Source organism: Pelodiscus sinensis, chromosome 11 (genome assembly GCF_052426305.1).
Source record: "Pelodiscus sinensis isolate ZL-2025 chromosome 11, ASM5242630v1, whole genome shotgun sequence".
NCBI lineage: Eukaryota > Metazoa > Chordata > Testudines > Trionychidae > Pelodiscus > Pelodiscus sinensis.
In genome coordinates, this window is record NC_143062.1 from 39,230,307 (window position 1) to 39,245,592 (window position 15,286).

Consider the following 15,286-nt stretch of genomic DNA (forward strand, 5'->3'; position numbering starts at 1 on the left):
CCTCAGTCAAGATAGTAAAGACTGAGTAAATACTGATGCATGCTCTGCTTATACTCTGTAGACACATTAAAAGCTTTTCTAAAACAGTAACAGTATTTTATCTAAGCTGATATACTACTTCATATTACTAAAATTTCAGATTACCCAATACAGTGAGTGTTCTCATTGTGAACTCACTCAAAGGCAAAGGAACAGGTGCATTCAACTCACCCTTAGTAACAGCAGCATTAGGTGAGCTTGAGTCATTGGTATGTTTAACTGAAATAAACAAACATGAAAACCAAATGCAAACGAAATAGTTGATATAGATTAAAAGGTCAAACAGAAACAAAACAACTAAAGTAATCACACACACAATGCTTCCTTAAAGGAAATATAAATATATTTTATATGAAACAACCAAAATAAATTAATGCAAATCAACACAGACATTGAATTTCTGTATGTATAAAGAAAACTTTTAAAAGATGTAAAGCTCTGAAAAAGATTCACTAGAAAGTAATTTTATCATAGTTATATCTATAAAATTAGTAGGTTAGTAGCATTAGTTAAAAGATTCTATCCTTAACATTCTTTTCTTTGTCATTTATTGGTCTTCTTCTTGCTCTCATATTCAATGCACTCTGGCCCTGATCCCACAAAGCACTTGCACACGTTAAGTACATACATAGTCCCATTGGTTTGAACAGTAATGTGGATATAACATTTAAATGGTTTCTTGCCCTGAAGCCAAAGTGTTCCAAACCCTGCAGGCTGAAACCTCTCTAATGTGGAGACATTTGAGCATCTATAGAGTTCTGATAGTTTATGTACAATTAATAGCCTAAAACATAGAACCACAGATTATAGAAAAATAGGTTTAGAAGGAACCTGGAGAGGTCATTTAGTCCACCCCAACTTGCTGAGGTAGAATCAAGTATATTTAGATCAGCAGCTCTCAACCTTTCCAATATACTGTACCACTTTCAAGAGTCTTATTTGTCCTGCATACTCGTAAGTTTCATCTCACCTACAAATGATTTACTTACATAAATAAGACAAACAAATAGGTCACAGGTCACTATTACTGAAAAATGTGCTTATTTTCTTATTTTTATCATATTATTATAAAATAAATCAAATGGAATATAAATATGCTTTCATTTCAGTGTACAGTATATAGAGAGTAGTATAAACAAGTCACTGTATGAAATTTTAGTTTCTACTATAGGGATGTAAACATTTGGTTAAAAAGATAATTGTATAACCACTGAAAATCTTAGTGGTTACACAGCTGCACACGCTGCAGGCTCTGAAGTATAAAGCTCAAATAAGTTTTATATTGCAGAGCCTCCAGCGAAGCCTCCCCAGTGTAACCTATAACATTAATCAATAAGCATCAGTTTATCAATTAACTGGTTAATCTCTAATATCCCTAGTACCTAAGTATACTTTCTGAGAGTTTCTCCTAATAGCTAAATCTCCCTTGCTTCAGATTAAGCCAAATGTTTGCCTTATGTTTAGTGGATATGCAGAAAAATAATACACCATCTTCTTTATAAAAGCCTTTAACAAATTTATACTGTTATCGAGTCTCCTCTCAGTCTTCATTTCTCAAGGCTAAACATGCCTAGCTTTTCTTTTTTTAATCTTTCCTCACTGGTCAGGTTTTGTAAAACCTTTGTTATTTTTGTTGATCTCCTCTAGACTCTCTCTAATTTGTCCATGTTTTTTTTTTTCAAGTGTGGCACTCAGAACTGGAAACAGTCCTCTAGCTCAGGGCTCAAGCATTAAGGTACATGGATTTAATATTAATAATTGTTTATCCATTTACCACAAGAAGAAAATATATGATTTTTAAGTTAAATATGGAGGCTTTCAGTTGAGAAGAAAATATCCTTGATATTATAGGAAATGTAAATCCCCAAAAGTCAGATATTAAGGAAACCAAAAGGGTGACTTAAAGGGCACAGCCAATCTAATCTAATATATACAATCAATTTATTTTAATATATTATTCTTGAAAGTGACACTTAAAATTACTGTAACTGAATGAGGCAAGTGAAAGAGCTTCAGCTTGTGTACACTGTCATAGCTCCACTGAGGTCAATGAAGCTTTGATTACCATAGCCTGAGAGAATGTACCCTACTATATTTTTCTTTCTTTTGTTTGACTTTTCAAAAGCACACTGTTTCCTGTACATTCTGTTTATTGAGTCAATTTGTTTCCTTTGTTGTTTGGGCTGCAGTTTGATAAAGCAAAAACTCAGAACTGGAAACAGTCCTCTGAGCAAGACATAATACATATATAAGGAAATGTAATTGTAAAACCATAAAATGGGCAGTAGGACTCAGAATTTTGCCTTCCAGACGAGAAGACTCAGGTGCAGGTGTAGTATGTGAAGCTACCTTTTTCTCATTTTTGGAAAGCAAACAGATTCAAAGAAGCTAGTGTTCTTTTAATCTGCAGGGAAAAAATGGCAGCTACACTGCCAGCCACTCAGAACACAAACACCCCCCTGTTTCTTAGTTGCCCTTTCACTCGGTAAATGCAAAGCTCCTTTCATGCCATATTATGCTAAATTCCTCTGTGCTTTTTACTTCTTACTAGAGGAAGTCATGCCAACAAGATTTCTGCTTGCTCTATATGGGTATGTCTACACTACCCTCCTAGTTCGAACTAGGAGGGTAATGTAGGCATACCGCACTTGCAAATGAAGCCCGGGATTTGAATTTCCCGGGCTTCATTTGCATAAGCGGGGCGCCGCCATTTTTAAAACCCCGCTCGTTCGAACCCCGTGCAGCGTGGTTACACGGGGCACGAACTAGGTAGTTCGAACTAGGCTTCCTAGTTCGAACTACCGTTACTCCTCATTCCACGAGGAGTAACGGTAGTTCGAACTAGGAAGCCTAGTTCGAACTACCTAGTTCGTGCCCCGTGTAGCCACGCTGCACGGGGTTCGAACGAGCGGGGTTTTAAAAATGGCGGCGCCCCGCTTATGCAAATGAAGCCCGGGAAATTCAAATCCCGGGCTTCATTTGCAAGCGCGGTATGCCTACATTACCCCGCTAGTTCGAACTAGCGGGGTAGTGTAGACATACCCTATATGATTACAGACAGTTCTCCACTCCTCCAAGACTATAAAAGTTGATGCTTATGGACCGTACCTTACAAAGTAATGCAATTTGCATGGCTTTTTTCTTAGACAGGTGATTTTGAACTTCGGAGTAGGGGGCGCCATTCGTGACTTCTATTGATTTCTACCTTCTCTGAAGCACTTAGCAAAAGTGGATAGGGATCATCTACTACTATTTTTTCTGTTCTTCTCACAATGGGATGTCATACTTGACTGTTATTTTGGCACTATTGTAATATAGGCAGTCCCTGGGTTACGTACAAGATAGGGACTGTAGGTTTGTTCTTAAGTTGAATCTGTATGTAAGTCGGAACTGGCATCCAGATTCAGCCGCTGTTGAAACTGATCAGTTTCAACAGCGGCTGAATCTGGACGCCAGTTCTGACTTACATACAGATTCAACTTAAGAACCCCAGGCATCCCCAAGTCCGCTGCTGCTGAAACTGATCAGCAGCTGATTCCAGGAAGCCCGGGGCAGGGGCTTCCTGTAGTCAGCCACTGGTAAGTTTCAGCAGTGGCTGACTTGGGGACGCCTGGGGTAGAGCAGCTGGGGTGCTGCTCGGTTGGTCCAGTAGCGCCGCTGCTCCTCGGCGCTACTGGACCAACCCAGCAGCACCCCAGCTGCTCTGCCCCAGGTGTCCTGATTCAGCCGCTGCTGAAACTGATCAGCAGCGGCTGAATCAGGACTCCTGGGACAGAGCAGCTGGGGTGCTGCCGGGTTGGTCCAGTAGCGCCAAGGAGCGGTGCTGCGGGACCAACCGGCAGCACCCCCACCTGCTCTACCACAGGCCCGGGGCTTTGCTCCACGTCTCCCTGGTCTGCTGGGGGGGGGGGGCACTAGCTGTGCCCCCCCCCCAGCAGACCAGGGACATGGGGGCAAAGCTGCAGCGGCGGCGGGGTGCCGCGCCTCTGAGGCTTTGCTCTGGCAAATCCTCAGAGGCGTGGGACTCCTCCGCCTCCTGGCTTTGCTCCAGGTGTCCCTGGTCTGCTGGAGACGGTCCCCAGCAGACCAGGGGCACCGGGAGCAAAGCAGCAGCGGCGGCGGAGTCCCGTGCCTCCCCGGCTTTGCCAGAGCAAAGCCTCAGAGGCGCGGGACCTCTCCGCCTCCCCGGCTTTGCTCCAGGTGTCCCTGGTCTGCTGGAGACGGTACCCAGCAGACCAGGGGCACCCGGAGCAGCTTTTCTCGCCCCGGAGGTCGAGGTGGCGGGACCACTGCACTCTGGGTGGTCCCGCTGCCTGCTAGCTCCGGGGCGAGAAAGCCCCGTTTGTAAGTGCGGATCCGACATAAGTCGGATCTGCATAACTCGGGGACTGCCTGTATACATGATTATTACTGATAGAAGCGAAGGCAGATGGTACCATTGGCTCTCCATAGCTGAGCTCAGGGAAAGACTTGTCAGGTATGAATCAAGAATTCTAAGCTATGGTCTCTTTGACATTCTCTAATATTCAGTCAGCCAAGCAGGAAACTTACTGCACAATAGGACACCTGGACTATTCCCTGATCATGCTAACTGTAGCTCCCTAATGTTGTTCTCCAAAGCCTTACTGCCAAATCGAGGCAAACCCAGCCCCAGGGGGAAGGAGGCAGTATGGGAATGCCTAATGATTATCTACTCAGTGGCTGAGAAGAGAGTTGATTTCCCAATGCATCATGATTAGATTTTATAACAGTGTAGAACAGAAGGACAATAGTGCTTTTGCAGCCCAAGAGCCCAAAAGTTGGATCTAGCTCTCAGAGTAAGGCTTATCATGTAGGAGTAAGCACATTTACATGCATTTTCTTCGGAGAGAATCATGTTAAACACGTGGCAGATATTTTTATTCTGTGACAAGTGGGAGTTAAAAAAAAGTAAAAGACTTACTACGTGTAACCCTCAGTGTCATTGGCATTTTCTGTACAATTGTTCGCAGCCTTGGAAATGCCGCAAAGCAACAATAATCGCTTCGACTGTCATTTTCTTCAACATTTGCAAAGTAAAGATCTCCCTTAAGGCTCATGGAGACTCTTTCGTCTTGCGGAATGTGTTGTAAATCTAGCAAGAAAAAGTAATTATGAGATGGTAATGATATGCAGCCATCCCCCCACATGACTATTTACACTTCCCATCATATGTTTGCTTTTTGATGCAAAAGAGGAACCATAATCACTGTGTCCTTTTACATCCATGGGAATGAGAGGTTATGAAACAAGAACCTAAGTAAACTTTTTACAGAAAAAAAGTCATGAATTCTCTGGAAAGGCAGTTTTGTCCGTATATTTAAATTCTGTAATTACTAAGGATGATGCAGTGAAAATCCCCCAAAGTGATAGTGCTACAAAGGCTGACACCGCTGCCATGAATGCCTGATTTCTAGGTTTCCATTGTACAGAACCGAAACTCATCTTCCCTGTAACTACACCTTGCATGCAAACTCATCTTCCCTGTAACTACACAGCATGCAATTCCTAGACCAGATTGAGATTGTGTCATCTCATTGTCAATCCAGCCAAATACAGATAAGAGCAATTGTATATCTAGTCTGGAATCCTGTGTCTGATGAGACTCTGATTTCACCCTAGGACCTAAACACTATCAAAGTCCATTGGTGTTTGTCATTTACGTCTCCTTGGGCAAGATGATACCCTAAATATGTAAAGAATGTGACAGAATCCCCAAAACAGACAATGATGCAATAACCAGACAATAGAGAAAGATTATTTCTAATCTTGTGAGTGAAAAGTCTGCTATGTGTTGTTTACTGTAACTTACCAATATTCATCCAATAGATATGCAAAGGTGGAATTCCTCTGGGAGGATTACAGTGCAAAACCATAGAATCACCATACTCTACCTCCATTGGTTCAATGTTTTCTTTTGGGAATTTTGGTACACCTATGACAAAAACAAACAGTTTTGATCATTTTCTTTGCCCTCTAGTCCTAATAACCCACCTACCTCATATCCTTCTTTTTTTGCTCTCTGTATTAACTACTATGATGTACATAAAAGCACAAATTGGCTAAGCACATTTTTTTTAAAAGGTATGAAAAGAAGATCCCAAAAACAGAGTTTTTATTACACAAAGAACTCTCTGCTCCTCTGAGGAAGTTGGTTTTGCCCATGAAAGCCCATGATACCATGTATATTTTTTGTCTTTAAAGTGCTACAAGACTACTCATCATCATCGTTCTGAGACTTTTAGACAAAGAACAAAGGAATTGTAATGGAAATCAATGAAATGGTCATGTGAAGGGGAAGTCAGGCATATAATCTGCTTGAATGATTATCGTAGTGCACACTCCTCCTCAATCCTCCACCACTCAGGGGGCATACTGGAGAGGAGTGAGAGCAAGACTGTGTTTTGATGATCCTCTCTGGCATAATGGCTCCCAACAAACTATAAGGCAATGCAAGTGAGAGCAGCATTCAGATGGCTACTATAACTTGTGCAAGGGGCTTGGCCCTCAGCCACTCCCTGAGGGTATGTCTATACTACCCTCCTAGTTCGAACTAGGAGGGTAATGTATGCATACCGCACTTGCTAATGAAGCCCGGGATTTGAATTTCCCGGGCTTCATTAGCATAAGCGGGGAGCCGCCATTTTTAAATCCCCGCTGCTTCGAACCCCGTGCAGCGCGGCTACACGGGGCTTGAACTAGGTAGTTCGGACTAGGTGCCTATTCCGAACTACCGGTACACCTCGTGAAACGAGGAGTACCGGTAGTTCGGAATAGGCACCTAGTCCGAACTACCTAGTTCGAGCCCCGTGTAGCCGCGCTGCACGGGGTTCGAAGCAGCGGGGATTTAAAAATGGCGGCTCCCCGCTTATGCTAATGAAGCCCGGGAAATTCAAATCCCGGGCTTCATTAGCAAGTGCGGTATGCATACATTACCCCGCTAGTTCGAACTAGCGGGGTAGTGTAGACATACCCTGAATTAGAAGCAGTAGAAAAGTAGCTATAGAGTTCTCTTTGCTTCCCCCTTTCTCAGGTATGTAAGCTTTGCTTTGGAATGGCTGCACATGGACCCTACATCATTTTAGCGGTCTGATCTTGCTTTCTTTGAACAGATAAGTGGACCAGGGCTATCCCTAGGCATATGCAGAATATGCAGCTGTGTGCTGCATATTTGGCAGTGCTGTTCTGGCAGCCAGCCCCTGTGGGCTGCCCCTAGTTACCACTTACCAGCTGTTTCCCCTTCTGGCAGAACGGGAAATTGCCGCTTGTTTCTGACCAGCTGCATGGCAACCTCCTGCTCTACTTCTGGCTGGCAGCTCAAGTCACAGACTGGTATCTGCACCTCCTGTATACTCCTCCACCAGCCTCCTTGCCCATCTGCAGCCCTGGCCCTGGTCCCCACAGCCCCAAAGAATAGCCCCATTCCTCCCAGGATGCTCAGACTGCATAGGGCACCATGATTTGTAAGGACAGCTCTAAAGCAGACCTTGTGACAGACATGCACGCCAGCTTATGGATCTGGCTATGATTATTAAATACAGACCAGTTGATCCAATAGCTTAGGACCTGATCCAATGACCAGAATTCACTGAAGTCAATGGAAACCCACAAGAATTGTGTATAAAGGTCAGGAAAAGCAACCACCCCAACTTCAAACCAGCCAGCTGCAAACAGTAACAAAGATCCAGTCTCATGTACGCATCCCCAAAGGCAACAGTATTACATCCACAAGTAAGGTGAGCCAGCTGTGATCCTGGAATGAGCACAGAGAAGCCACAATGCAACAAACAAATTCATTTGTTAAAACGTAACTGCTCTTCAAACAAACCAATCTGAGACTGTTGCAGGGCAGGCGCTGACTCCTGCTTATGTTCAAGGCAAGTTAAAACTGGTTCAAGGTGCAGTTGTGTCAGTTCAGTGTGTCATTAGGCAAAAGTAAAAGAATGAAATAATCGTGGCTCTTAATAGCCACAGGGAAACACTACAAAGTGCCAGTTTTGCACATGAGTCCTTAGCGTGAACTCCAGTACAGAGCAATTGCCTGCTATAAACACTTCTTAAATGTCAAAAAGTGTCTGTGCCACATCCTCTGCTGATGTAAATCAGTATAATCCCACCAAAGTCACTGGAACTGTGGTGATTTACACCAGCTGATAAACTGGCCCTTAATGTAGGAGTTGAGGAACTGAAGGATTATGGAGGATTTTGCATACACATATTGAGAGCGAGATTGAGATTGTGGTTGTGTAGTTGCATAGGGAAGCAACTTGCATCTTAAGCTTGGGTGCAGAGGGAAAAACGGGCTGAGTGCCTCATACCTCCTGCTCCACTGTGAGTAGGTAGCTGGGGAGGAATTAGGAGAGAGAAGGGGGCAAATTATGTGCCCATCCCAACATGTCTGCCAGTAGATGTGGCATATTGTGACTATGAGAAGTTTTTCTGAGTTTCAGTTTCTTCTTACATTTCCTTCTTGTGTGACACTAGCTAGTGAGCTTTGGGAAATGTCTCCATAACAGGCAGAATGCAGGTGGGCAATTTTTCATCTTGTGGCTCTTTTTTTCCCTGACAGTGGATTATCTGTTTCAAACAATTGCAACATGATGTTGATTACTTAAGTAAGAACTGTGTAAGGGAAGATATTACACTGGCCTAAGGGAAGATATTACTCTACAGTACAAGACAAAATGGAAGGAAAGTTCTCATGCCTACCATGGTTCATGAACATTTATACCAGTCTTATCTGGAAAGAGAGATACGCAATTTTTAAAATCTCCAGTTAATAAGTAGAGTAGGGGTCCATAATAAGCAGTAAAATGGTGATCCCATGAATCTCACCCACAGCACAAGGGACAACAGAGGGAATACTACAGAACAACCAATAGCTTCCTCACTACTCAAGTCCTGCCAGGTACACCCTGTCACAATTCCGTGAAGTCATTCTGCCGCTCTACTCTGCACTAGTTAGGCCTCAGCTGGAGTACTGTGTCCAGTTCTGGGCGCCACATTTCAAGAAAGATGTGGAGAAATTGGAAAGGGTACAGAGAAGAGCGACAAGAATGATTAAAGGTCTAGAGAACATGACCTATGAAGCCAGGCTTCATGAACTGGGCTTGTTTAGTTTGGAAAAAAGAAGATTAAGGGGGGACATGATAGCGGTTTTCAAATATCTAAAAGGGTGTCACAAGGAGGAAGGCGAAAATTTGTTCCTCTTGGTTTCTGAGGACAGGACAAGGAGTAATGGGCTTAAAGTGCAGCAGGGGAGGTTTAGATTGGACATTAGGAAAAAATTCCTAACTGTCAGGGTGGTCAAATATTGGAATAAATTGCCAAGGGAGGTGGTGGAATCTCCCTCTCTGGAGATATTTAAGAACAGGTTAGATAGACATCTGTCAGGGATGGTGTAGACGGAGCTTGATCCTGCCTTGAGGGCGGGGGGCTGGACTCGATGACCTCTCGAGGTCCCTTCCAGTCCTATTATTCTATGATTCTATGATTCTATGCTTGAGCCAACCAGTCAGGCAAGCATATGAAATCGAAATTTAGGTAAGCTTCCAATTGATTCTCTTGCTGAGGCACAATCTGTCTTCTCATTTGGAAGGCAAAATTTTCTTACATTCTGTGAAAAGGGAGCTATTAAAAATCCAAGGAAGCTAATAATTGTTACCCCTTTCTGACCCAAGTCACTTCTCACATTTGTGACACTGTGGGTTGTTTTTAATCAAGAGAAACTGTTTATAGCCAGTTATTTCTTTGATGCAATCCAGACACAAGAAGAAAACAATAGGAGTTAGTTCTCTGATTGCAATTCTAAGTCGTTTTCAGCCAGCTCTTAACTTAGAAACTCTTTTATCTGTTCTTCACGGTCACACTTATGAGTTTTTTTTTCTTTCTGGTGAATGCACATGTGCACACCCCTACCTATCACTGTCCTGTCCCTGTGTTTGTTTTCAGCTTTAATCAGCATAGCCAGACCACACCCTGGGATTGCTATGGTGGTACAAGACCCATAGCATTGGTTTCCATTATTTCAGTTATTGGTATATCATGGTATTGAATGGTTCTCACATTTAGCCTGAACAGAAGGTGCTCAATGCACCCATCAACCCAACCAGCTTTGTGATCTATGCAGCCAACAGTACTCAGTGCATAACATTATCATAAGCATAACGTTATCACTAGCTGTGATATTGCTCATAAGTGCATATATGTATGTAACCTTTTTTTCCATTATCCATCATGTTACGTCTTGAGTATTATGTAAGCAATTGCTACTAATTTGTGGCTGATCACAGAATCTATAATAATTGAGTTTAATTGATACATGGTACCAAGTTCTGTACAAGATGTACTGTTTGATGGCAGGTTTTGAAATTGCATGGAGTGATTCATACAGCATGTGGACAATGTGACATTTGAAATCAATTCATCTAATTGCCATGACATCCTCCAAAAAGGTCACGTCAATCTTACATGTAACTCCCCACATTCGGCCATAAAGAGAAGGACCAGAAAATCTTCATAGTTCAAGGTATTCCATCTCATATTTTCATTACACAAGGGAAGAACAAGCTTATATAAGGGCTTCAAAATGACCTGTTGAAATGCCAGCAGATGGATTCTATCTAGGCATAGACAATATATTGACAGGGAGTAAAAAAGGAGTCACAAGATGAAAAATGTCCCATCGCATTCTGCCTGTTATGGAGACATTTCCCCAAGCTCACTGTGATATATTACATACATAGAACAGTCTTAAGAAAGGTTCCTTGCACCACATTTTAACTCCTGCCACAGTAATAATTGGTGTTCTCTAATACCACAGTGTCATTAAACTATGGGCCACATAAAGATAAAAATGATGTTGGCTTGTGCCCAAGTTCTCAACTTGTGACTGATGTTGACCTAAGGAGTGACAGATGCCCTCATACTGTTGTGAACCTGGGTTTATCCAATCCTTAAAGTGGCTTACAATTTAATGACCAAACACTACTGGAAAGATTATAGTTAAATGAATTAACTCAAGATTAGAGTAAAATATTTTAAAACACCACTGAAAAAAGGTGCAGAGGAGAGGAAAAAATTCAACAAATATTTGGGAATCCCTTCTCCTATTTTCCTATTTACAGAAAATTCAAAATCACAATGAAAAAATAAGGAGGAAGTGGGAATTATGTAATTACTTTTTTTTTTTAGTATAAGCAGCAGGCCACAATCAGTTCACTGATTAAAAAAACCCCTGAAGTGACATAGGTCACTTCACTAAACTCCAGTTTTTAGTGGGATTAGTCTAGATTTACTCACACTTACAACAACATTTTTTCAGTAAGGAGTGTGAAACATCCACCTTCTCCCCCAGCGATATATCTATGCTGACAAAATCCCCAGCAATGGAGCAGTTATTTTGTCAGAACAATGCTTCTGTCAACATAGCTAATGCTATACAGAATTGTGGTGTTCCAACACACACACACACACACACACACACACACACACACACACACACACACACACACACACACACACCAGTCCTGTTGGTGTGAGCTGTGTCTAAACTAGGAGCTATGCAGGCATCACTATACTGACATACACGCTATGGTGTAGACAAATCCTCAGGCTATGTCTACACTGCCAGCTTTTGCAGGCCAAGAGTATGCAAATGAAGCACTGATTAGCATTTTGTCGCACTTAATTTGCATAATCTATTCCAAGCTGTTTTTGCACAAGAGGTTTTTGCACAAAAAGGAAATGGCTACCCTGCTTGTTCTTGTGCAAAACCAGCTCGGAATAGATTATGCAAATGAAGCACAACAAAATGCTAATCAGCACTTCATTTGCATAATCTACTCTCACTGGTTTTACATGGTTGTAACTCCATTAACTTTGTGGATTTACACCAGTGTAAAGTGGAAGAGAATTAGTCTCATTGCTTGGTTTTTAGATTTGAAGCCTGTGTGGAGTAGAGGAAGCTAGCATTGGGAAGCTGTGCTAGGAAAGCATAGAATCATAGAATCATAAAATCATAGGACTGGAAGGGACCTCGAGAGGTCATCAAGTCCAGCCCCCCGCCCTCAAGGCAGGACCAAGCTCCGTCTACACCATCCCTGACAGATGTCTATCTAACCTGTTCTTAAATATCTCCAGAGAGGGAGATTCCACCACCTCCCTTGGCAATTCATTCCAATATTTGACCACCCTGACAGTTAGGAATTTTTTCCTAATGTCCAATCTAAACCTCCCCTGCTGCACTTTAAGCCCATTACTCCTTGTCCTGTCTTCAGAAACCAAGAGGAACAAATTTTCTCCTTCCTCCTTGTGACACCCTTTTAGATATTTGAAAACCGCTATCATGTCCCCCCTTAATCTTCTTTTTTCCAAACTAAACAAGCCCAGTTCATGAAGCCTGGCTTCATAGGTCATGTTCTCTAGACCTTTAATCATTCTTGTCGCTCTTCTCTGTACCCTTTCCAATTTCTCCACATCTTTCTTGAAATGTGGCGCCCAGAACTGGACACAGTACTCCAGCTGAGGCCTAACTAGTGCAGAGTAGAGCGGCAGAATGACTTCACGAGTTTTGCTTACAACACACCTGTTGATACAACCTAGAATCATATTTGCTTTTTTTGCAACAGCATCACACTGTTGACTCATATTCAACTTGTGGTCCACTATGACCCCTAGATCCCTTTCCGCCATGCTCCTTCCTAGACAGTCACTTCCCATCTTGTATGTATGGAACTGATTGTTCCTTCCTAAGTGGAGCATGCTGTGAAGAGATTCTCAGATGCAATTCAGCCAATGGAGGAACCACCCTTCTATGCGGGTATAGGAATGTATATATTCCTTACACAGAAGGAATCATTCATTGGCTGACTCATAAACCTGCATAGAAGAACTAATACATTGGCTGACTCCAGTAGATTTATACCTACTTTGCACCAAACTAGCAAGACAGAGTACACACAAACTGTTGTTGCCCAGTCTTGAATAAGAATGGCTCAGAGGACCATGGCCAAGTGATCTCTATTTCCTGACAATCTCCAGTCCCCAGAACTCTCCTTGGCCACTGATAACCAGCAGTAAGCAGAGCCACCATAAGGCTGATTTTCTATATGCCAGGGATCAATCCATTGGCCAGCAAACCAGAGTCACACAAATGGTACTTACAACATCCTTCCACCTGCCCTGCACTAAGCATAGGCTGGAATCTGTCTCAGTGTATCCATTTCACTTCTGGCTTGTCCAGCTTGAAGTTAGTAATTCTCATTCTAGTCTGTCTTTGAAATGTTTACAAAGGATGATTCTGCTTATTTATGGAATGGTTTCTAATTGCCACTTTAAACTGAATAATGTAATGGTTGTCTGTCAGTTTAGTAAGGCATCTTGCTATGGGATAGATGCCAGTCCTTGCCCTACATTGAAAATTTTCTCTACAACCCATTCCCAAGGACTTTTATCCCCATAAATGACTTGGATGGTCAGAATAATCACAATGAACTGATTGGTAAACTGGGTGACAAATCAGATAGGGCACTGGACTGTGTTCTGTTCCTAGCTTGTGTACAACCTGCTGTGTGGTTTTGCTCCATCACTTAGCCACTCTGTTTTCTCATCTGTAAAATGGGGATAATATTGCTCATCAACCTTTGTAAAGTGCTTCAAAGCTAGCTATTAGTTTAAACCAATTCAAAAATTATTTTAGCGTCTTTACCACAGAATAGAGTATGCACATCTATGTGCCTTTTCAGATATCAGATAAAGCTTCCTTTTCCAAGTGGACTTTGCAATCAATAATGTAATACACTCTCAGTGAATTTATTTTTTGGTCAATTTATTTTCATGGTGTACTTTCCTCCTGTAATTTTAAGAAATTAAGGAAAGTAATAAAGATACTGTAAATAAATCTTGTAAATCAAAGAGGCAGTGTTACCTTTTGATCAATTGTAAACAAGGTTTAAATTTCTAGTCCTAATACAATTTCTCCTTTTAGCACTGGGCACATTAAATAACTAAACTAACAGATCTCTAGGTTCAATAGTACAGTGGCTGATAAATAACATGCCCTGCCTCTACTCAGGCTCAAAAAATTCAATAAACAGGCATCGACTAAGGAAAGTTTTATGATTTTGTTTATTTAAGTAGTTCTACTTTTGGAATCAATGGATCATCAAAATATCAGAAGACTTTTTATTACTGAAGGTCACATACTGTAGAAGGGACATAAAACTGAGGTCCTGACCAGTTTGGAAAATTAAAGGCTCCCAGCACTTTTCTTGTGAGTAGTGGTGCCAACACCAGTGCCCTAGCCAGATTTCAAAGCTAATAAATTATGTTCTGCCTAGAGCTTTGAATGGCAATGTTGCTCTTTTTCACCTTGTCTAAAATTGCTGGATGACATTAAACAACTATTGTGTCCCCTCCAGTAATGACTGGATCATTCAGTTCAATTCAACTGAAAACACAAGCTCCTGTCAAACTGTTGTGCACTGCTGATGAGTTACATCCTTTCAGGCAGCTTGCAATTCCTATATATACACACCTGACCTTTGTGGCCAGGTGGTGTCATGAGGCTTATCTGGCTAGCTAGTATATACAGCACACCTCTCAAGACATCCATAAAAAGCTGGTCAATAGACAGGAAGATCCTGGGAGATTCCTCTTGTGGAGTATTTAATTTCAGAATATTCTATCAGGAAAGAATCTTCCTGAAAAGGAAGACGTTCCACAGACTCCACCATAGACTTCACTGATGCTTCTAATTTAATGCAGAAGGTGCTCTGGTATTAAGGGCAGCAGCATAAATGAAAGATAGATAAAGATCAAGATAGAGAGAAAGAAAAATATTTTGTCCATTCAGAGCAAAGATAGAGAGGCTCTTCCCCTGTGCAAAGTGCACCAACAAAAATCAATTTATTTGGATTCTCTGTCCTAGCTCTGGGGCCCCTTCCCAGACTTTTCTCTCTTCTGTGACTAAACAGCTCCAATACTGCCCCGTTACCAGGGTTTTCCTTATTTATGACCACCCTTAGAAAACTTTCCAGGAGCTGTTCCTTGGTACAGAGGAAGGGACCCATGGGCTTTGGCATCTGTCAAGTGCTTTGGCATCCTTTGATAAGAGGAAGCTCTAGAATGCAAAGTACAATGACTCGTGGCACTGAATGAGTACAACCGCAGTTTTAAATACAAAACAAAACAAAATGCCTGCCATGAGTTTTATGAAAAATGCAAAAGA

At 42.0% G+C, this 15,286-nt stretch overlaps 1 protein-coding gene across 12 annotated transcripts in view; it reads right to left on the reverse strand.

Moving 5' to 3' along the window:
* The window catches only part of CHL1 (cell adhesion molecule L1 like), a 223,342-nt gene that overhangs the window by 67,348 nt on the left and 140,708 nt on the right, over positions 1-15,286 (reverse strand). For 10 of the 12 annotated variants that reach the window (XM_089781240.1, XM_089781243.1, XM_089781246.1 and 7 more), the window contains 3 exons: positions 5,870-5,992; positions 4,982-5,152; positions 211-258 (listed from right to left, as the gene is read on the reverse strand). In XM_089781240.1, the coding sequence (XP_089637366.1) occupies positions 211-258; positions 4,982-5,152; positions 5,870-5,992 (342 nt within the window). The remainder of the gene's footprint in view (positions 1-210; positions 259-4,981; positions 5,153-5,869; positions 5,993-15,286) is intronic. The other 2 variants (XM_089781245.1, XM_089781244.1) reach the window with 1 other exon arrangement.